Source organism: Haemaphysalis longicornis, unplaced genomic scaffold (genome assembly GCF_048455015.1).
Source record: "Haemaphysalis longicornis isolate Haplotype H1 unplaced genomic scaffold, Haemaphysalis longicornis Haplotype H1 scaffold_6, whole genome shotgun sequence".
NCBI lineage: Eukaryota > Metazoa > Arthropoda > Arachnida > Ixodida > Ixodidae > Haemaphysalis > Haemaphysalis longicornis.
The window spans coordinates 111,653,735-111,671,983 of NW_027526407.1; the positions used below are offsets into that span (position 1 = coordinate 111,653,735).

The following is an 18,249-nucleotide window of genomic DNA, read 5'->3' on the forward strand; positions in this document are numbered from 1 at the left end:
ATTCCGCACGCCGTATACAGCAGCCGAGCGTTCTTTCGTACTTAATTAAAACGGGCTCAAGAACTGAAACCCTTCCCGTTCACCGAGGTATAACGGCTAAATTAAAAATTGAAAATGGATGTATGGATTTAAAATAAAAAAAACGTAAGAAGGTAATTAAATAAGAAAATTACACAGAAAATAACTTACTGAAGAACAATGGTAAATAGAAACGATCTAAAGGCTATTATCGCGTTATTTGCCGCTGACTTTGTTTCTGGGTGTGAGTGAAATTGTGACTGTAAACAAAGTTCGGACTTGCTGGTTATTTCGGTCTTTACCGAGAAACCGCCAGTTGTCCCACAGGAGTAATGGCTCGCGGATTTTTCGCACTGCTTTCTTATTCGGACTAATTTTCGTTCCCCTCCGGGTCCTAAAAATCAGTCGGCTACTGTATACACCTTAGGAATATTAGTGAAAAACAAATGCCGGTCTACTTCTCGGGGAGTCCGCGGCGAGTCCAAGATTGATAATAGAAGATCCCCGCTGATAACTATGGTTTTAGTGCTAGCCATATTACGTCACTCCGGGTAACTGAACGTAAGGGTAGCGTGTAATTGGAAAGTGCTTCAATATTTGTTGCGTTTTATTGATTAAAAAAAAAACACGTCTTTTGTTGTTGAGATGGAACTGAGTGAGATACCAGCATCTACTTATTTTAAACTGAAGAAAGTTCTATTTGGTCTTCATGACCCTTTTAAGACGAGTGGTAGCGCTACGTAGGAAGGTGGCCTCATATTCCACCAAATGTAAGGCAATGTTCACCCGCAAAAATTTCCTTGCATATTTATCACAGCAAATATTCCACTGCTGAACTTTAGAGCACGACAAAAAGTACATACACAACGCTTGTTTGCACGCATAAAATGAGCAACCGGAGTAAACTGAGATTGTAATTTTGTTTTAATCAACGTTTCCTGGCACTTTCAACGTACATCTACACAGCAGCGAAGCGAGCGATGTTTCGCGCTCTATTTGCCAGGTTTCTTGATCGAAACAGTGGACTTGCTCCTGCTCATCCTGGAGAGCTTGTTGCCTGCTGACGTCCCGGACTCCTGCGAACAACGACCGGGGAAAAAATGAGTGCCTATTTGCTCACTGTCGTCGAAACACGACAGTCTTCTCTCGCATCTACAACGTAAATACCTTTCTTCTATCCCCCGCCTACCACTCATGGCAGAGGTCTGCTTAAGTCAATTCAATTTTCCCGCGTTTGACTGCTCGCGCCATCTATTGGAACCTTTTGTTTCTCTTGAACTTGGACCTCTGCAGTCAAAATATTTTTCAAAGCGTTTTTTTATTTCTTCTCACAAATATCAAATTGACCATTATTTCTAATAAACATTCAATTCATTTTCCCGCGTTTGACTGCTCGCACCATCTATTGGAATCTTTTGTTCCTCTAGAACTTGGAACTTTGCAGTCAAAATATTTTTCAAAGCATTTTTTTTATTTCTTCTCACAAATATCAAATTGACCGTTATTTTTAATAAACATTCAATTCAATTTTCCCGCGTTTGACTGCTGGCATCATCTATTGGAATCTTTTGTTCCTCTAGAACTTGGAACTCTGCAGACAAAATATTTTTTAAATCATTTTTTATTTCTCATCACAAATATCAAATTTGACCATTATTTTTAATAAAAATTGCGAGTACCAGATGTGCATTGTTTAGAGAGATAGAGAGAGGGCGCACATCTTCCACTGCGTCCTGTGGGATACACGGAGTTTCTGCTAATATATACTGGAAGGAAAACAACCTCTTGTGTCTAGAGGTGCAAGCGAGCCTGCCATGACATGCTCCTTTAGAACGCTCCGCTTGTCTTTTGCATCACGGCTCATAAATCGGCTGAGAGGGTGTCTGGCGGGAAAAACGAAATTTATTTGTGAAATTATAAATAAAATGTTTTAATAATACAAAGGGAAGCTGCTAAAGATTTATGTTTCACGGATTTTTGAAAACCTTCATGCAAGACAAACAGAAAAAATGCTACCCTGATTCGTTAATTTTGGCTTCAGAAGCGCGGGGCGAGCCAACCCAAGGGGGATAGGTCCGCTTGAAGCTTCAACGACAGAACGCGATTTCGACGGCAGATTTCCGTCTATTGTATGTTAGTATGAAACTCTCTCGTTCGGAATTATCAGTTTTGTCCATTTCATGTCCGCCACAGGGTGTCCGCTTCGAGAGACCCCTGATTGGTTGAAAGTAGACGACCGGATGTGACGCAGCACAAGCAAGGCGACATCATTCATCAGAGGTCTCTCGCAAGTGAAATTACGTCGTGACAGAAACGGGCACAAAATAGACAACTTCGGAACGGGCAAAACTGAGAATCCCTGCCCTGGTTGTGATCTCGAATGTTGCCAGTGGAATTTCGAAGGCAGGCGTAGCTCACTTCTTGCTTCTTGTCGTCCTTGGCCTTTGGCGGCGCTGCGCCGGTGCCTCCGGGTTTGCCCTTGTCAGCGCTTCCGCGAGCCTTGCCGCCAATGGAAGCGGATGACTTTCGGCGGTTGGCAGCGACGTCGGCTACGGACATGGTGGCCAGCTTGTAGGAGTCGCTGCGGGCTTTGCTCGCTTTGTCCTCGAACGCCGCTTTCACGCTCTCTGCGATAATCTGAAGGGCCCATGGAAATAAAGTACAGCTTGTTTAGAACTAACTGACTCTGGTTTGTCGCCGCAAGCACTATTTTAATCGACCAGATTTAGGGGAAATCCCCTTGGGGATTTCCCCTAAATCTGGTCGATTAACACCTGTCCTTCACTTCGAGTTCTTGATCAATTCGCTGTCGCGCTACTAACGACTATCCTCCTGGTTAGCTCAGTTGGTAGAGCAACTGCTCCGGTTAAGCAGTGGTCCCGGGTTCGAATCCTGGACCAGGACGAATTTTTCTTCAACTGCGGAGTTTCCAAGGAAGCTGTATAGCTTTCCTTTGTAGCCGTATGGCTGCATTTAGGTGGACGTCAAATTTTCCTATAGAAGCACTATTTTGCTTGCTTGATTGATTCGGGGTTTTAACCCTTTCGGCCCTGGCGTCGTCATTCGATGACGCAACACATAATATTCTCTAGCGCCTAAAGAACAACTTCAAAACCGCTAGTTTTCTGTGCGAGGGTTGTTAAATGGTGTCTCTTGCGATATACATCACCATTGTTGAGTTGTCGCGGAGCTGGACGATATGAAACACAAGAAGCTTCAGTGGACACAGGGTATGACGACAGCGCTGCTAAGGAAACAAAAATTTTGGTTTGTCAAAATGTCTGTTGATCCTTAAATGCTTGAATTACCAGCTTTATATTTTTCACAAAACGTTCACGTCCCCCTACAACGAAAAATTGCGGCGGAACCCTGTGTGCTTGTGTGTCAATCCCAAGTTCGTTGCTTTTTGAACACTACATGAAAATTTTAAATATTTCAGGTTCCCCTCCATCCCTCGATGAAGGTTCTCGTTTGTGCAACACTCCTTGTGGCAATTCAATAATGTAACATCACACTCTTTTGCCGTCACCATTCTTTCGCTGTAGCTTCATTGAAGGTGTGTTTCGCGAGCAGAACGGACTGCATATTTAATGAGGGCACTCAACCGGAGTGCACTACAGAACATGCAGGCGTGCGCAGATATAAACACTCATAATTGCTGCGATCATCGGGCACAGCTACGCACGCCAGCAGTGACGTTGGTAGTACCTTGCATTCGTCATAAGCCGGTGTTATGGTGGGCGCACCAAGACGACCTATTGGGAAGTCTCTGGGTACTAACCTCAGATCGCCTGCTAGACAGCATGCGCCCAGAAACGGCCGCTGAGAATTCTTGCCTGCACTGAAATGCGGACAGTATCAGCCTTTTAATTCGTTTCACCGAGGGGAGATTCACCGTTGCTGCAGCCTTTAAAGACAAAATAAAAGTTTCGTTAATTGTAAAGGCTGCTTTGTCCTGATGACAATAATACCAGTTTCATCGAAGCTTCATACTTAAACTCTTGATATTAACCCTTTCGGTCCTGGTGGCGTCAATTGACGCCATCACATTGTAGTTTATCTAGCGCATAGAGAACGAAACTAAAACTGCTATTTTTTTGGGGAAATTGTCCTTCAATGATGCCTATTGCGATAGATATAACTGCTGCTTCATTTTAGCGGAGCTACTCGCTACTAAAAACAAAAAGCTCCGGAGAAGTCGAAATTACGACACTGAGGCTGAAAAAAATGGCGGTCTCAGTTTTATTTCCAAGCCTGTAAATCTATAAATGCGTGAGCTACCAAGCTGAATTTTTGTTTTAGGTTAATGCAGTCATAACGTTTAGGAAAATGTGCAAAAGCGATGTCATTGCTCTACACAAAAGTTTTAATTGCCAGATGTCTTAATCGATTTTCTCATTAATAAATCTGTTATTACTTTTAATTCTAGCTCTATGTTTCGTTTGTGAGCCTATGGGACCCTAAAATTTAGGAAAATACACAGAAAGCACTGTTTTGCTTGAAATAAAAGAATCAGGGACGAAACGGTTAAGGAAAACATAACATGCAGCGGGTACTGTTGTCACTTTGCGGTGATTTCTCTATGACGTCACAGAATTTTCTTTGTGGGATTGGGATTGTGGGATTGTATGTTTGTGGGATTGTGGGATTGCAAGGACAAATGCAGGGGTTATTATAGTGGCTTCCTTAGATCCGCCTGATCTTATATAGCAAAGGCGACCGTGTGAATAACAACACTGACCACTATGCTTTTAGCGCTGGCCGATATAAAGTCACTCCTGCTCATATCAGATCACGGAAGCGTAAAATTCGAATGTTTCGCAATATTGCTTATGTTTTAGCGAAACTAACGCCTTTTGTGGCTGCAGCGAAGCTAAGTGAGTTGCTAAAGAATACCTCTTTTAGTTTAGTGAAATTTTATTTTGTCTTCATGGTCCCATTGAGGTAACCGCGATGTTTGTAGCGAGAGCTACAATGGCCGTATTCTCGCTGTTTCGCTGTGACCGGTGGCCGCACCTCGGTTCCCTAGCTGTCAGTGTTTTCTAGGGAACCTGCGGTGGCTAGGGAACCTTGCGATTCCCTAGCCGCCGCAGCTGGCAGCGTCGCTCGGCGCGCCAAAAAAAGTACAAAATAAAAATAAAGAATTAAAAAAATAAAAAGAATAAAAAAGGAAAAATATAGAGAAAATTGTATACATAATGGGGCGGCTCGATGGGAATCGTCGTCAGGCTTCGGCGTCGGAACGAAACCAAGAGGAGGGAGCGAGCTGAGCAGACGGAGGAAGAACGAGCCACTTGCCTCAAGAAGCGTCGTAACCGTACAGAGAACCAAGGCAAACCATAACATTAACCGTACCGCTCGCTACGCACACCCAGGCATAAGTGAGTTAGACTACTGGCATTTTTTTTAGTTTCAAAGAAAGACAGGTTTTTTTTTCTTCTGCTAGAAAGGCAACTGCAAATTTGGGGCGTTCAACGTGGGGCCAGCGTGCAGCGCGTGCACTCACCGCGAACAGCTTCTCCCAGGCCTTGATGGCCACGGGCGTCATGAGCCTTTCGTGGTTGGCCGAGAGGACGCTGATGAGGACGCTGCCCATGGCTGCGAAGTGCTCCGGCTTGACGCCCTTCTTCCCCGCGTGGAAGGCCGAGTTGCTGTGCAGCAGCTCCGCGAACAACGTCTCGTTGTCCAGGGCCTCGATCAGGTTGCTGATCTGCGTCCCCACCGCGCCTGCGTGCTTCCTGCGCAAAGGCCACGCGCAGGAGGCTCTTCGAATATTCCTTCACGATTTCGCATGGGGCGCTACTTGGGTGCGTAGCTTTAGTGTCAAAAGAAGTGTTTGTTTCAGTAAAGAAGCCATGAAGACAAAATACAAGTTTGGTTTATCAGAAAGACTGCTTAGTCCCGATTACAATGATACCAATATCATCGCAATCTTCGAGCAAATAACGGAGATATTAAAGAAAACGTGTGAAGCAGTCGCGACCCCCTAGCCAACTTCCCGCTACTTTTCTATGACGTCACGGAAACTTGTTCGTGCGATTGGCGGCCGCCTAACTGACCTGTGGCGACGACACATGGCTGGACGTCTGTAATGGGGCCTCTAGTTCCATTCGACCGCATCACTTCAATGCTAACGTGCAGTCAACGCACTGAAAATTATGTTTTATTGTTGGCCCGTATGACGTCATTATTGCTCATAACACGTCACTGTGGCGCAAAATTTGAATGTTTTTAAATACTTCTTGCTTTTTTTTTCGTTAAAAAACATATTTTGTGGCTGTAATGGAGCTGAGTGAGAAACTGAATCCTAGTTCTTTCAAATTAAACAAAGTTGTATTTTCTCTTCATGGCTCCTTTAAGCAAGTAAATGATGTACTTTAGAAAGTATTCCAGTGGAGAATTACAACACGAAAAAGTTCTGTAGTTTTGTCGTATTTTCGCGTGTCGTACTGTCGTCTTGTCGTATTCTCGTCGTGTCGGTATTCTGATGTTTTGTCGCATGTCGTATTCCTGTCTTCATTTCGCTGTTACGTTGTGCCGAATTCCTGCGTTGTCGTGATCCTAATATTTCATTAGAAGTTGCGCATGGTTTGAATGCTATTGCCCATTGTGAGGGGCAGCGTAAATGGCAGTTGTATTGTGACTACAGGAATGTTTGTCGTTGAGAAAATTGACTTTGTCGTTGCGACAGAAATGGGTGTCGCAACAACAGATCGCTTTGTCATAACAACAGGACTTCTGTTGTCACAACAAAGTTTGTCGTATACGACAAGAATTCTTTTTAGGTTTTGGCGGTATGTTGTGTTTCGGGACTAGGATATGCATATTTTTTTTTGTTTTCCACGCGGAACAAGCGATTCCCGTTTGCACCTCGAACATATACAAACAAATAGCTTTATGCTGCAGAGCTGATTGAAAATATTATTCCGTGCAGACATAATTGACACGGATGGAAGCCAAAAAAAAAAAAAAAAAAAACGTTGCGTGGTTGAACGCGGCAAATAAAGTCTGTTTAACGATAGCTTGGTTTTCGCACCAAGGCTAAGCAGCGAACGCACTCAATTGCGCCAAAGCACAAAATATGAATTCTGCTGCAGGCGCAGCCGGCACTGCAGGTGCAAATGCGCAGCAAACTTGCATGCAGCCACTTTTACCTTGAGCCTGTGTCTGATGGCACACGCCAAGCTTACTCCTTCACCCTGACTCCTATTCACACCTCTTCCCTTTTGAAGAAACAAGGTATTAGATGCTTTCACTGCGCAGCCCCGCGACGCTCTGCTCTGGCTTGACCTAGGATGAACTTGAAGGTCAGATTGACGCAACTAGATATTTTCTGGCTGTGTACCTGGAGTAATAGAGCATTCGTTTTGAAAACAAAAACACCAAGGGACGCATTGCTATTCCTCCGCTGACATCCCTTAATTCGCATGTTCACTGAAATATGTGGTAGTTTCTCAATTTTCAGTCTTGCCAACGTAAGGACACCTCAATCAGACAAATGACACCATGTTATGGCTGCCTATACGGTGCTCCAACACTCCTGTTTGTACATCCAAGTACATTTTCATGCCTCACCGGTTTACCAGCGTCCGTCGATGCTCAAAACAACTTGTTCTTCCGGCATGATATGCGTATTCGCTAAGAATTGTCTCAGCAAATAACTGTACTTACAACTTGCTAATAGGTGATGGGATGACGAAGCAGTCCTGTTACGCAATATATTTTGTAAATATATACAACCAAACGGCACGCTTAGATCTACCATGCATACGCGATAGACTTCATGGCGTTTACTTCTTGTTGCCTGTGCTTTGCAGCCTGTTGAAGCGTCTATTTTACAGAACTGGCTTTTCCGGAAGACCGAGATATGCCTAAAAACTGTTTTTGAAATTACATGATGCCAAGGGGCAACACAGACTTTTAATTGACCACTGCATAACGCGCCAAACAAGTCTGCCAATACGGGTATTCAAAACACAGCGGCACATTTATAACAGAACAACTCAAAATGTGTCTTCACCCGAAGGGCTGTTTTTGATTCTCAAAGCCACCCCCTTGCACACAGCTTAAACTAACAAGTCAATTTATTTGGGGTGTTTCGTCCGACATGACACCCTCCCTCGCTTAAAATTTCGCACGGGTGTTTTTAACAAACTTGTGACTAATTACACGGAGTATCGACTCGCCCTCTATCGGTGGTTGCACTAACGCCTAAGATGTAACAGAACGGCTCCTCGGCACCATTTAATGGCGTTAGTAACACACTAAGGCGAAAGATGATCTCAGCGTAACGCAACGGAATGGAACAAATCTAGAGAGTCTGTGATAGTGAGCTGCTGCATGAATGGTGTCGTTTCTACCCCTCGGGTAAAATCGTTTCTTGTTCTCAATAGGAATGTAAAGTACTATGTGGGGCTAATACGTTTTAAAGATGGCGCCATTACAGAAACTTCAAAGCCTCTTGATCGGGAGAGAGGTGGTGGAAGCGCGACGCCTCCTCCCATGCAACCTCATTCAAAGTCGAAGTCCAAAATCTTAACTGCTTCAACTGTGTCGGAATAACGCGAGGGGCCAAGTACAATTCCATCTTCCTTTCTGGAGGCGCTTGATGCGCCTTCGCTTATCATTATCAACATCATCGTCGTCGTGGTCGTATGGTGAAACTCATTGTTTAAAGTTGGCTTTTCAACATTACTTCCTGGCGCGAGATCGAATGCGCCAGAACAACATAATTAATGCAGATTAAAATCTTCATTTTAAAACGCTCGCAAAATATATCACGGGTTGGTTGAGACTGAGGCATGTGACATTGTGACAGAGAGCGATTTAGCCGCCCAGCAGCGTGCTGACCCAGAGTTATTCGAATTGACCCGATGCTCCGATAGACGCTATCTTGCACTCTCTGCCCGTGACGTCACACAGCAGCACCCATTCAGTGGACTAGGGAATCAACGTAGGGTGCAGAAGGCGTGGTTATAGTGATGCGTGCGGCACTTTCCCGTGCATAAGCTACCGGTTTTTTAAAGGAGCCATGAAGAGAAAACACAAGTTTGGTTCATTAGAAAGATTGCCTCGTTAGAACCATACTGACACCACTTTTAACGCAAACTTCGCTCAAGTAAGCTACATAATTAGGAAAAGAGGGAATGACCATGGGACCCACTAGCTCATTTCCCGCAACAGAACCTATGATGTCATACTAGAATGCTCTGCGATTGGCGGAGGCCGGCGAAAGCAAACGCAAGTTAGGCAGGGCTTACCAGTTTGCATAGTGAGCTATATGCCCGTTAAACACACTGCACATTCCTTTTATGACACCAAGGACGCTGGAGTAAACGGTTGAAGTTCCGAACGAACACGCAAACATGTACGCCAATGCACACGAAACTACCGCCGGCCGAGCTGGAAATCTCGCCGTCGCGCAGGCGAATTTTTGGGTTCGAGGCTCTTCGGGGACAACGAACCGTTCCAGCACGCACAACCGCAACATTGCTTGGTATTTTAATCCCTTGACAGGAAGTTGGCGTCATATCGCAACAAACCGGCAAAGGTACAAATAGAAACCAGGGCAGTAATGAACAGCAAGCAGCGACGAGATAGTGCAACTCGTCCCAGAAGTTTCGGAATGGTGTTCGTGTTGGCTTGCTGCTGTCGTTACGAACTCGTTTTCAATATACAACCACTGAAAACTTCAGTTTGTTCGAGTACTTCGCAATAAAATTTCGGTGCTGCGTCCTGAAATGCCCATGTAGTACGGGAAAATTGTCGATGGAGTGCGACATCCCCGCCGGTGAGGAGATCTCCTTTCATGTGCTGCCCAATGACTAACCTCGGCGAAGCAAGTGGCTACGTTTTGTGAACTTTGCAAACGGAGGAGAAAGAGAGCTAAAGGCAGTACGAGTGTGCTCGCTTCATTTCCGAGGAAGTGATTACGGCAGGGACCCTTACGTTAGCTCACTCCTGGGACATGCCGCCGCTCGTCGCGGACTTCGTCAAATCGCCGTGAAAGCTCTCTGAGCTTGGAAAAAAAAAAAAAAAAAAACCCTACACACCGCGCATTGACGCTCGCATCTTTCTGGTCGGAGCAGAGAGCTCGCGCGAACGGCTTTCCATACACGACACCGGCCAACTGGCATAAGCGATACTGCTACTGAAATTGAACTATTATTAACCGTAATAAAAATACGGCACATACGTACCAGTCTGTATTCGTCCGTCGCGACGGGGCTGCCGAGGCAGCGGTGCGGACGGCTGGGCGTTCGTCTGTTGTGGGTATCGCGGAATGGTCGCTTTCCGGTTCATCCGTGTATCCCACAACTCCTGCCGCTCGTACACTTAGAAGCATTGAGCGTTCAAGTGGTGTGTGGTTGTTAAATGCAAGCCCGAGCTCCTCGGCGAGAGCTTTGTTGTCCGGATCAGGCGATTGCGTGACTAGGGCTGCGGGTGTACTAGGTTTTACTAGTATTTTCAAAATGGCCGCCGTCTCCGTTTCGGCACACGTTCCGGTTTCTGTTTGATTCCCGCGTGTGGGTGCTATATGGAGTCCACATACTAAGTGTCTGTTTCATGTACCGGGTCATATGACGCCATTGTTCACGTCACGAAATGTGGAATGTAGGGGGAGTTTTAAAAATTTGGCTTAAAGGGGCCCTGAAAGGCATTTTGAGCACACTAAATGAACTAGCGCAATCGCTAGATTGGGTCGCCAACGTCACCTGTGCCAAGTATTACTCTTTTACGCGCAGCGGAAAGCTCACACTTTTGTTTCAAAGTTTGTCGCTTTTTTCTCACCCTTTCCTTCGTGTTTTTGGACGCCGCCATCTTCACATGTCTACATCATCGATTCCCAGATGTTCATCATGAGCTAGACATCCTGCTATTGGGCGGCTTTTTCACGCACTTCCGGCAAAGAGATGAGTCGTCTGCTCAGCGTCGGCTCGCCGGCTGATCTTCCAGCGGAGTGCCGGAGTGCCTTGACATTTTACGACAAACGAAACAAGTGTAAACAAACGCTTAACCGTTTGTATTGAATGCAACACGGCCATAGCACGACGAGAATTTTATCTTACGTGAGTACGTACCATAAAGAAAGTCCCGTGGCACTTCTTTGGTGCAATCACAGAGAACGCCCTGAGCCGAATGCCCGGGTTTGACGCGTACATTTTATTCAACTTCAAAACAATCCAGAGATGCGTTTCGAACGAACGCAACGTCACAACATGCGTTGCAAGTCGCGATTGACAGACGATGAGTTGCCTCCACCTGCCCGTCGTAAATACGGCACTCACCTCACACCCGGTTTGCGGGGACGAGCAGCAAGTCACAACTCTGGCGCGCAAGCGAGAAGGCTTTTAGCCAGGCACACTGCACATACCCCATGCGAGGTTGAGTGGTACGTCGTTCGAGAAAGATAATCCAGACCATGGGAAGCACTATCCACCCGCAGAAGTACAATGTCGCATTTCATCGCGAAACGAACGCGTCCACAACACACAGGAGGCGATGCACACACACACACACACAGCTTCAGTCGCTGCATTGGCTTAGCTGCAAGCTTCGTTCGGACAATCAGCGATGCTACGACGATACAGAGCTGCGTGAGGACGACGTGCTAACCACTTCACGTATTTAAAAACACAGGGGCAAAGAACTAGGTTCATCGGAAGCAAAAAATCTTTCCTCCATTATAGTGCCTGAAATATACTGGCTAGTGTGCTGAGGGCGGGCTCCAGGCGGGCGCCGGGAGCGATGTACGCGGCCGTCTGCCGCTTGGGGCGCTGCCGTGCGGGAGTGTGCGCGTTCATCCGGCCCGAGCAGATCGCGCGGTTACCTCCGAGCTGCGGCGCAGACGGCAGCGGCAGAACTTTCCATTCCCGCTTGCGACGAAAGCGAGCGAAAGCGACGGGAATTCTGTCGCGCAACCAAAATTTGTCCCGACCATTCGACAAAAACGATCGTCGCGCGACAAAGCGACGGAATTCCTGCCGCTCTCACTCGCTTTCGTCGCAAGTGCGAACGGGCCTTTATGCGCAATCTCCGCCCCACATAAAACAAGCTCTTGCTTGTCGCCTGAGCATACGGTTGATATCTGACTACGTTACACTGTGCTTGCCAGTGTATTTAAACGATGTCACTAGGTTTGAAACGTACGCGCTCGGCGTGCAGCTTTGTAAACGCAAGCGGTTTCACATACGCACGCTATTTTGCTGCTAATAGAGGTCGCGGGTTCGATTCCCGGCCGCGGCGGCCGCTTTTCTGATTGAGGCGAAAAGCAAAAACGCCCGTGTGTACGAGATTTCGGCGCACGATAAAGACCCCCAGGTGGTCAAAATTAATCCGTAGCCCTCCACTACGGCGCGCCTCATCGCCTGCGTTGCGTCGGCGCGTTAAACCCTACAATCAATCAATCAATTGCTGCTAATAGAGTTTTAGTACAGCGTTTGTGGCCTTTGCATACGCTAAACGCTAAATTTTTGCGTCCCGCTACGTGACACCGCGATGGGAGTTTTAGTAGAGCGTCTCATCAGTTTTGCGTAGCGACACACTAATGCATACGGCGCCATCTGTCAAATGTTTTCCGAAATGTCTCGCCGGCTGATCTGCTAGCGGAGTGCCGGAGTGTTTGGACATTTTACGACTATCCAAACAAGTGCAAACAAACGCTTTCCCGTCAGTGTTGAATGGAACACATGGGTGCAGCTTGTCAGAACAGGGGTTCTCGCTGATCGAGTGCAGCGTTGGTTTGCTCTTCGCCTTCACGTTCATCGCCGCTGATAAAGCGATCCGATCCGGCGCGTTTTGTGCACGGGTTCTGTGTCGGTTGAAAATGTCTTTTTTCACATGCCGCCGGTAGTAGGAATTACAACTACCGCAAAATAACACCCGGCACCAGCGGGGCCACATCTGAGACCGCGCTTTTTGGATAAACAGTGCGCGGTGCACCAAAGGGAACGAGCGCACGATTCTCCCCACGCGGCTGCGAGTTCGCCGCCGATACCAACTGCAGCCCTGCAGCTACGTACACCGCGAAAGGGCAAGGCCAGGCCGCACACATGCGGCCAGGTCATTCGTTCGCTTTTCCAGCCTGTGCCCATGGTGTCTACAGAGATGAAAAAGCCGAAAGAGCTGGCCCGTAGCAGACGGCAGTCTGTGGGAGCGCAATAGCGGAAGTACGTCACCGCTGACGAGCGGAGCATCATGGGAGGGGAGGCCAACAGCGAAGAAACAGTTGAAAGGAGGAGGAAATACGGCGCGACGATAATTCGCAGTTTTTGATTTACGATTTCTCAGCTAATACTCATCGCTTTAACAAAATTCTTGCAGGAGGAGATTGCTAATACATTGCTTTATTTGGTTACATGTACATCCATGCATCGGCGGAAGGCATTTCAGGAAAGACACGCTCGTAGCCCGGCAAACTGTCCGCGGCGTCGGCAAGAAATACCTTCTCGCCCATAGACTTTTGACGGCTATTAATGCAAAAGAAGCGTCAGCTACGTGTAGTCCCATACGTATACCAGCCCTATTCTTTAAATTAAATTTAAATTGCCTTATTTAAATTGCCTTTAAATTGCCTTATTTATCAGTGAATAAAGCATCGTTGGCTTAGAGGAAAGCGCTTGGGGTACTATGAAACACCTAATCTTTCGAATAAAACAAACTTTCGTTTTGTCTTCATGGCTCCTTTGAAACACGTACCAGGTAAGGGCGCGCACGCAGATGGCAAGTGCGAGTGCATGCTCACGACGCCTGTTAGCTACTCAGAATCAAAGGTAAACCTAGTACTTACAGGCTCCGCCTCGAAATTCTGTGAGGTTGCCTGACAAATCATGCCTTTTAGATGTATTCCGCCTGCACGCACAGTGCAAAGAAACCATGTCCTTACGCTTTGTGACAAAGAAGCAACAAATGGCGATATCTAAACCAAAGGCCGGTGGCACACCAAAGAATCTGCTAGCTATTTAATACGACCACTGGCCGCGGTCATCGCACTCATGCAGTTTCATAATAATACATCCTAGAAGGAAATCTGCCGCTGCAATCGTGCGCCGTCGCTGGACGCCGCCATAGCAGGAAGGGGAATTCCTGGCCTACTTCGCTTGCCTAGCCACATGGCTTCTTTACGTTCTTACAGACAAATAAACAATAAAGGGAACACTTTGTTCTTGTTTGGCTTGCACGAAGCCTTTGTAGCGTAACCCACACTGGCCGAGGTTGAGCAATTTTGCGTGAACCTTGAAGGGCCGTGCTGCGTAAGCGCGAGGAGCATTGGATTGGATTGAATTTTATTGGAAATCCAATCCGATTGGACTATGGGTGTGTACTACGGGTCTGCACGGGACTACGGGTCTGCACATTCGCCGGTCTGCGCATTCCAGAGGAGTGACATCATAGCCGCGGCAGACGCACTGGCGCCGGCGCGTGCCCAGCTGTGCGCTTCCGTAGCGCAGTAGCCAAGACTGACGCTGCGCCGGAGCCGCTTGATAGCCGTTTAGCATGGCTCCTGGAGAGCCCTGCTGCGCTTGCGCAAGGAGCAGTGACTGGACTGGACTGGAGCGGACTGGATTGTATTGCATTGGGAATCGTTTAGCAGCAGCAAGCATGATCCGCTAATCCTAGACAACCAGGAAACCTAAGAATAACTAGCTGAACCTTAGCTCACGCTACGTATATCCTGGCATAGCCGAGCTAATCCCCTGCTAACTTTTTAATTATTCCATCACAAAAAATCTTTTTAGTAATCCATTATTATAATAACTGAACAACTTTAAATAATCCTTTGCAATATTACTGCTGCTTTTTCACAGCCACACAACCTTTCATCAAGGATATGTGAGATGTGTCTACCTGCGAGAAGACGGCGCCCTCGGTGAAGCACAGCTCGCCTACACACTGACCGGCGATGTCACCCTTGTATACCTCTATTGCCATGAAGCTCTATGGTCGCACGTACCTGAACTGGGCGTCGCCGTTCAGGCTCCCAACTGGCTTGTCGCGAAAGGCCGGGAAGAACTGCTGCAGCTCCGGGTGGGAGACGAAGAGGGCGCTGAAAAGGATGACGCCGAAGTCCTGGTGCTCGTTCCGGAAGGCGTCCCAGATGTTTCTAATGAGCTTCTTGTCGCGTTCGGTGAGGCCGGGGTCTTGACTGGTTGCGGACTTTTTCAGACTATTGCCCATGACGGAGCGCTGCTAGAGATGCGACCTTGGGCAGACTGGATGCCTTCTTCTTTCTCCTCTCACGCTTCTTTTTCTCTTGTCCTGATGATCTTGTTCTGATTTGAACAGGGGATTGGAAAGCGGTTGATATTAGCATTTAAGCAGAGGTGCCCATCAGTAGAGAGATGAAAACGACATTCACGTTGGGATAAACAAAAACATTTTAAGGGGCTCTTGAGAAGTCTCCTAACGTCATTCGAAGGTGGAGTGCTGGTGATACTCATTAACAACTCCCTTACTGCTACATAGTATTTGTGGCTCTTTGTTTTTCTTTTGAATTTCTTTATCTCGAATTATCTTGACCAACTTCTTTTCCACCAAACCATGTCTGCGCCTTTCTCTTCGCTGTTTATTTGTCGCACGGTGCGACTTACGCCAGAAGCAGACTGGCACACCACAGGTTCCCCACGATTAGGGTTCTGAGTGCCCCTTGTTCACTTGAACAGTTGAAGTGCCACCGCGTTAGGTTATCACGCGGCATGCACTTCTGTGGAACCTTTACATTTGCAGTTAATTGTTCTGTGAATTTTGGGAAGTGGGGACATGAGTACCTCAAAGCGCCCGATTCGTGGCCAATCCCTTTCGTGGGTAGGTGGTGCAACAAAGAAAAGAGGAACGACAACGAAATCTTTTGTTCCACCGCTGCAAGGTGTGGGGAGATAGAGAGAGAGGGGAACTTTTATTATGAGCATTAATCATAAGATCATGTGGAAGTGGTTCGCTAGTCACGGGAATCCATGCACCGTCTTGACCACGGCTATCCTCTAGATGAGGATGAGCTGGTCCGGGAAGGAAATGTTCGACAGCAGCACAGAACAGGGAGGATTTTAGAGAAGCAAAGGTCTAGCTTTGCCTGTAGTGCCAGAAAAAGCGTAGTGGCGGCGTCGTGAACTACCCAGTACGCCCGCTTGATGGCGCTGTAAACACGGCTTTGTAAACATGGCGGATGCTTTTTGCACAGGCCGCTTGAGCTCCTTAATAACATGGCTGCCCTCGCACGGCGGCCGCCGGCTCGCTGCTTCACGGCCGGACTCGACTCTCCTCCTCCCGCGCGCGAAAGGGGCGTCGAGTCCGGCCGTGGCTGCTCCTGCTGGCTCCTGGCTGGCACGCTGGTCGCGTGTTTACTTGCGCCGCGCTAGTGAAGTGATGTTACGCCAGGTGACCAGATGGCCTCGACTGGCACAGACCACAGTGAGCAGCAAGTGAGAACAAATCGTTTATTGACATCCGCAAGTTTACAGAGGCCAGAACATCATTTCATTTCGATCGCTGCAATTGTACGTCGCTTTCGTGACAACATTTTTTTTTTTTGCCATAACAACTCGTTCACTTGCGCTAAGATTTCGAACGAAGGGCACAAATGAAGTATTGACGGCGACAACGGTTTCCTTTGCACCGTCTTTCTAGCGGAGTGCATAACACTCACCTTCTGTTGGAAGAATCGAATATTCTGGCCTCGACAGCTGCCTTCCGATGCGGAATTTCCCACATTTGTCATTCCACAAGCACTCAATTCCCGTGTTTTGCCAGTCCTCTCAACAACTGATGGACGCAAAAGCACATAACAGCAATAACAGTCACGAAACCGGTGCTCCGCGCACATTGAAACGGTCGGCCGTTGCAGCGGTTTCAATTTGAATTGGCGGCTCTGTGGTTGCGAATTCAGAAACGAGGTGGTGCACCAGTCGGCTGTTCGTAAAAAGTTGCGTACATTTTTGCTCAACGGATGTTTGATGCGGAACTTGTTAATAGTATTTTTAAATAACACATTGTAAGCGAACTGTGTGGGCTCTTTGAGTCACGGAATGAATGTTTTGTATTCTATACCAAAAGTAACATTTTGCCTGCGCCGTCTGGTGGGCTTGATGGTCGAAAACAGCGCTTTAGGTTGGTCACGTGGGGCGTCGATTTTTACGCCGCCTATAGGGAAGACAGGGAACGTCCAAGCTTGAGAGGCCTGACAGCAGTGTCTCTCATTTGGGGACACTGCTCTCGAGGGTGGGGGGGAGGAGGGGAGGGAATAGTAGTGGTGGCAATCCCGGAGTGATTGAACACTGAAATAATGTGCCTGAGTGTCCCTGGATGCATGAAAAAGCGCCTCAAGCCTTCAAGAAAAAATGCGTTGCTAGTAAACAAACGTTTGAAACGAAGCGCAAGTACGGTAGACCGGTGACGTTTCTACGTTTCTAGCCTTATTTACCGTTTTCACGATGTGAATTAGAAACCGAAACAACGAAAAGGCCTCGAAAAACGTCTAAACATGATTAGCTGCCTATACACTTGTCGAAGCGGTCAAAACCAGGCGGGCCACTGTCGCACAAACAAAAAATACCTGTCTTCTTGGCGCTCTTTGCCCTAGCTGGCCTTGCGCCATTAATTTTCAAACATCATCATCAAACATCCGACAGATGGCGACGAGTGTACTGGCCAGTAATAAGACGCAGTGAAACATCCCCCTCGCGAGGGGCACGATCAAATGCAGAGCATTTCCGGGGGCGCACGACGTTAAGTAGTTTGCGTCGCGTTAATTTTGTTGCACTTGTGACAACTGCTGACGAGAGAGCGCTCGTCAGCAGTAATTTGAATGAGTCAACGATATAAAGCGCGTTCATAGCGTCCCATTCTGTGTCGGCTTTGTGGCGCAGTGGTTAGAGCACCATGTACATTGCGTTCCGCCCGCAGGGTCGAGGGATCGAAACCTTGCGTCGGATAGTATTTCTTTTTTTTTATATAGTAGGGAGGGGTGCGGTGCGGACTACGGACGTCAACGCGGGTGACATCGTGAGTTACTGGAATGCTCTGCATTTAAAAATTTACATCCAGCTGAGCATTCGCTTGGGGACATAGGTTAAGTCGGGTGAGATGGGGATATTTATTTGCTTGAATAAGTCATACAGTTATTTCCTGATACTTTGTGGGGCTTCGATGTGGGAGTAGAAACGTTCTCCTACTAAGCCTATAGGGCTGAGTAATCTCTTGCAATGTAGTGAGTGAGGTAAGCCATACCGTACTCTC

At 47.3% G+C, this 18,249-nt stretch overlaps 1 protein-coding gene across 1 annotated transcript; it reads right to left on the reverse strand.

Annotated features, from left to right (window-relative positions):
• Positions 1-956: 956 nt before the first annotated feature.
• LOC144143195 (cytoglobin-1-like) lies at positions 957-15,195 on the reverse strand. The gene is made up of 4 exons (XM_077674989.1): positions 14,972-15,195; positions 5,525-5,756; positions 2,437-2,655; positions 957-1,094 (listed from the first exon to the last, which is right to left on the reverse strand). The coding sequence occupies exons 1-4, from the start codon at positions 15,193-15,195 to the stop codon at positions 1,011-1,013; spliced, it is 759 nt and encodes a 252-aa protein (XP_077531115.1). The 3' UTR covers positions 957-1,010.
• Positions 15,196-18,249: the final 3,054 nt, after the last annotated feature.

Excerpts from the sequence above, each read along its gene's own strand:
- LOC144143195 (XM_077674989.1), bottom strand. The coding sequence starts at position 15,195 with ATGGGCAATAGTCTGAAAAAGTCCGCAACCAGTCAAGACCCCGGCCTC. Across the intron at positions 5,757-14,971 it reads AACGGCGACGCCCAGTTCAG|GAAGCACGCAGGCGCGGTGG; the intron begins GTACGTGCGACC and ends GCCTTTGCGCAG. Across the intron at positions 2,656-5,524 it reads CCTGGGAGAAGCTGTTCGCG|ATTATCGCAGAGAGCGTGAA; the intron begins GTGAGTGCACGC and ends TGGGCCCTTCAG.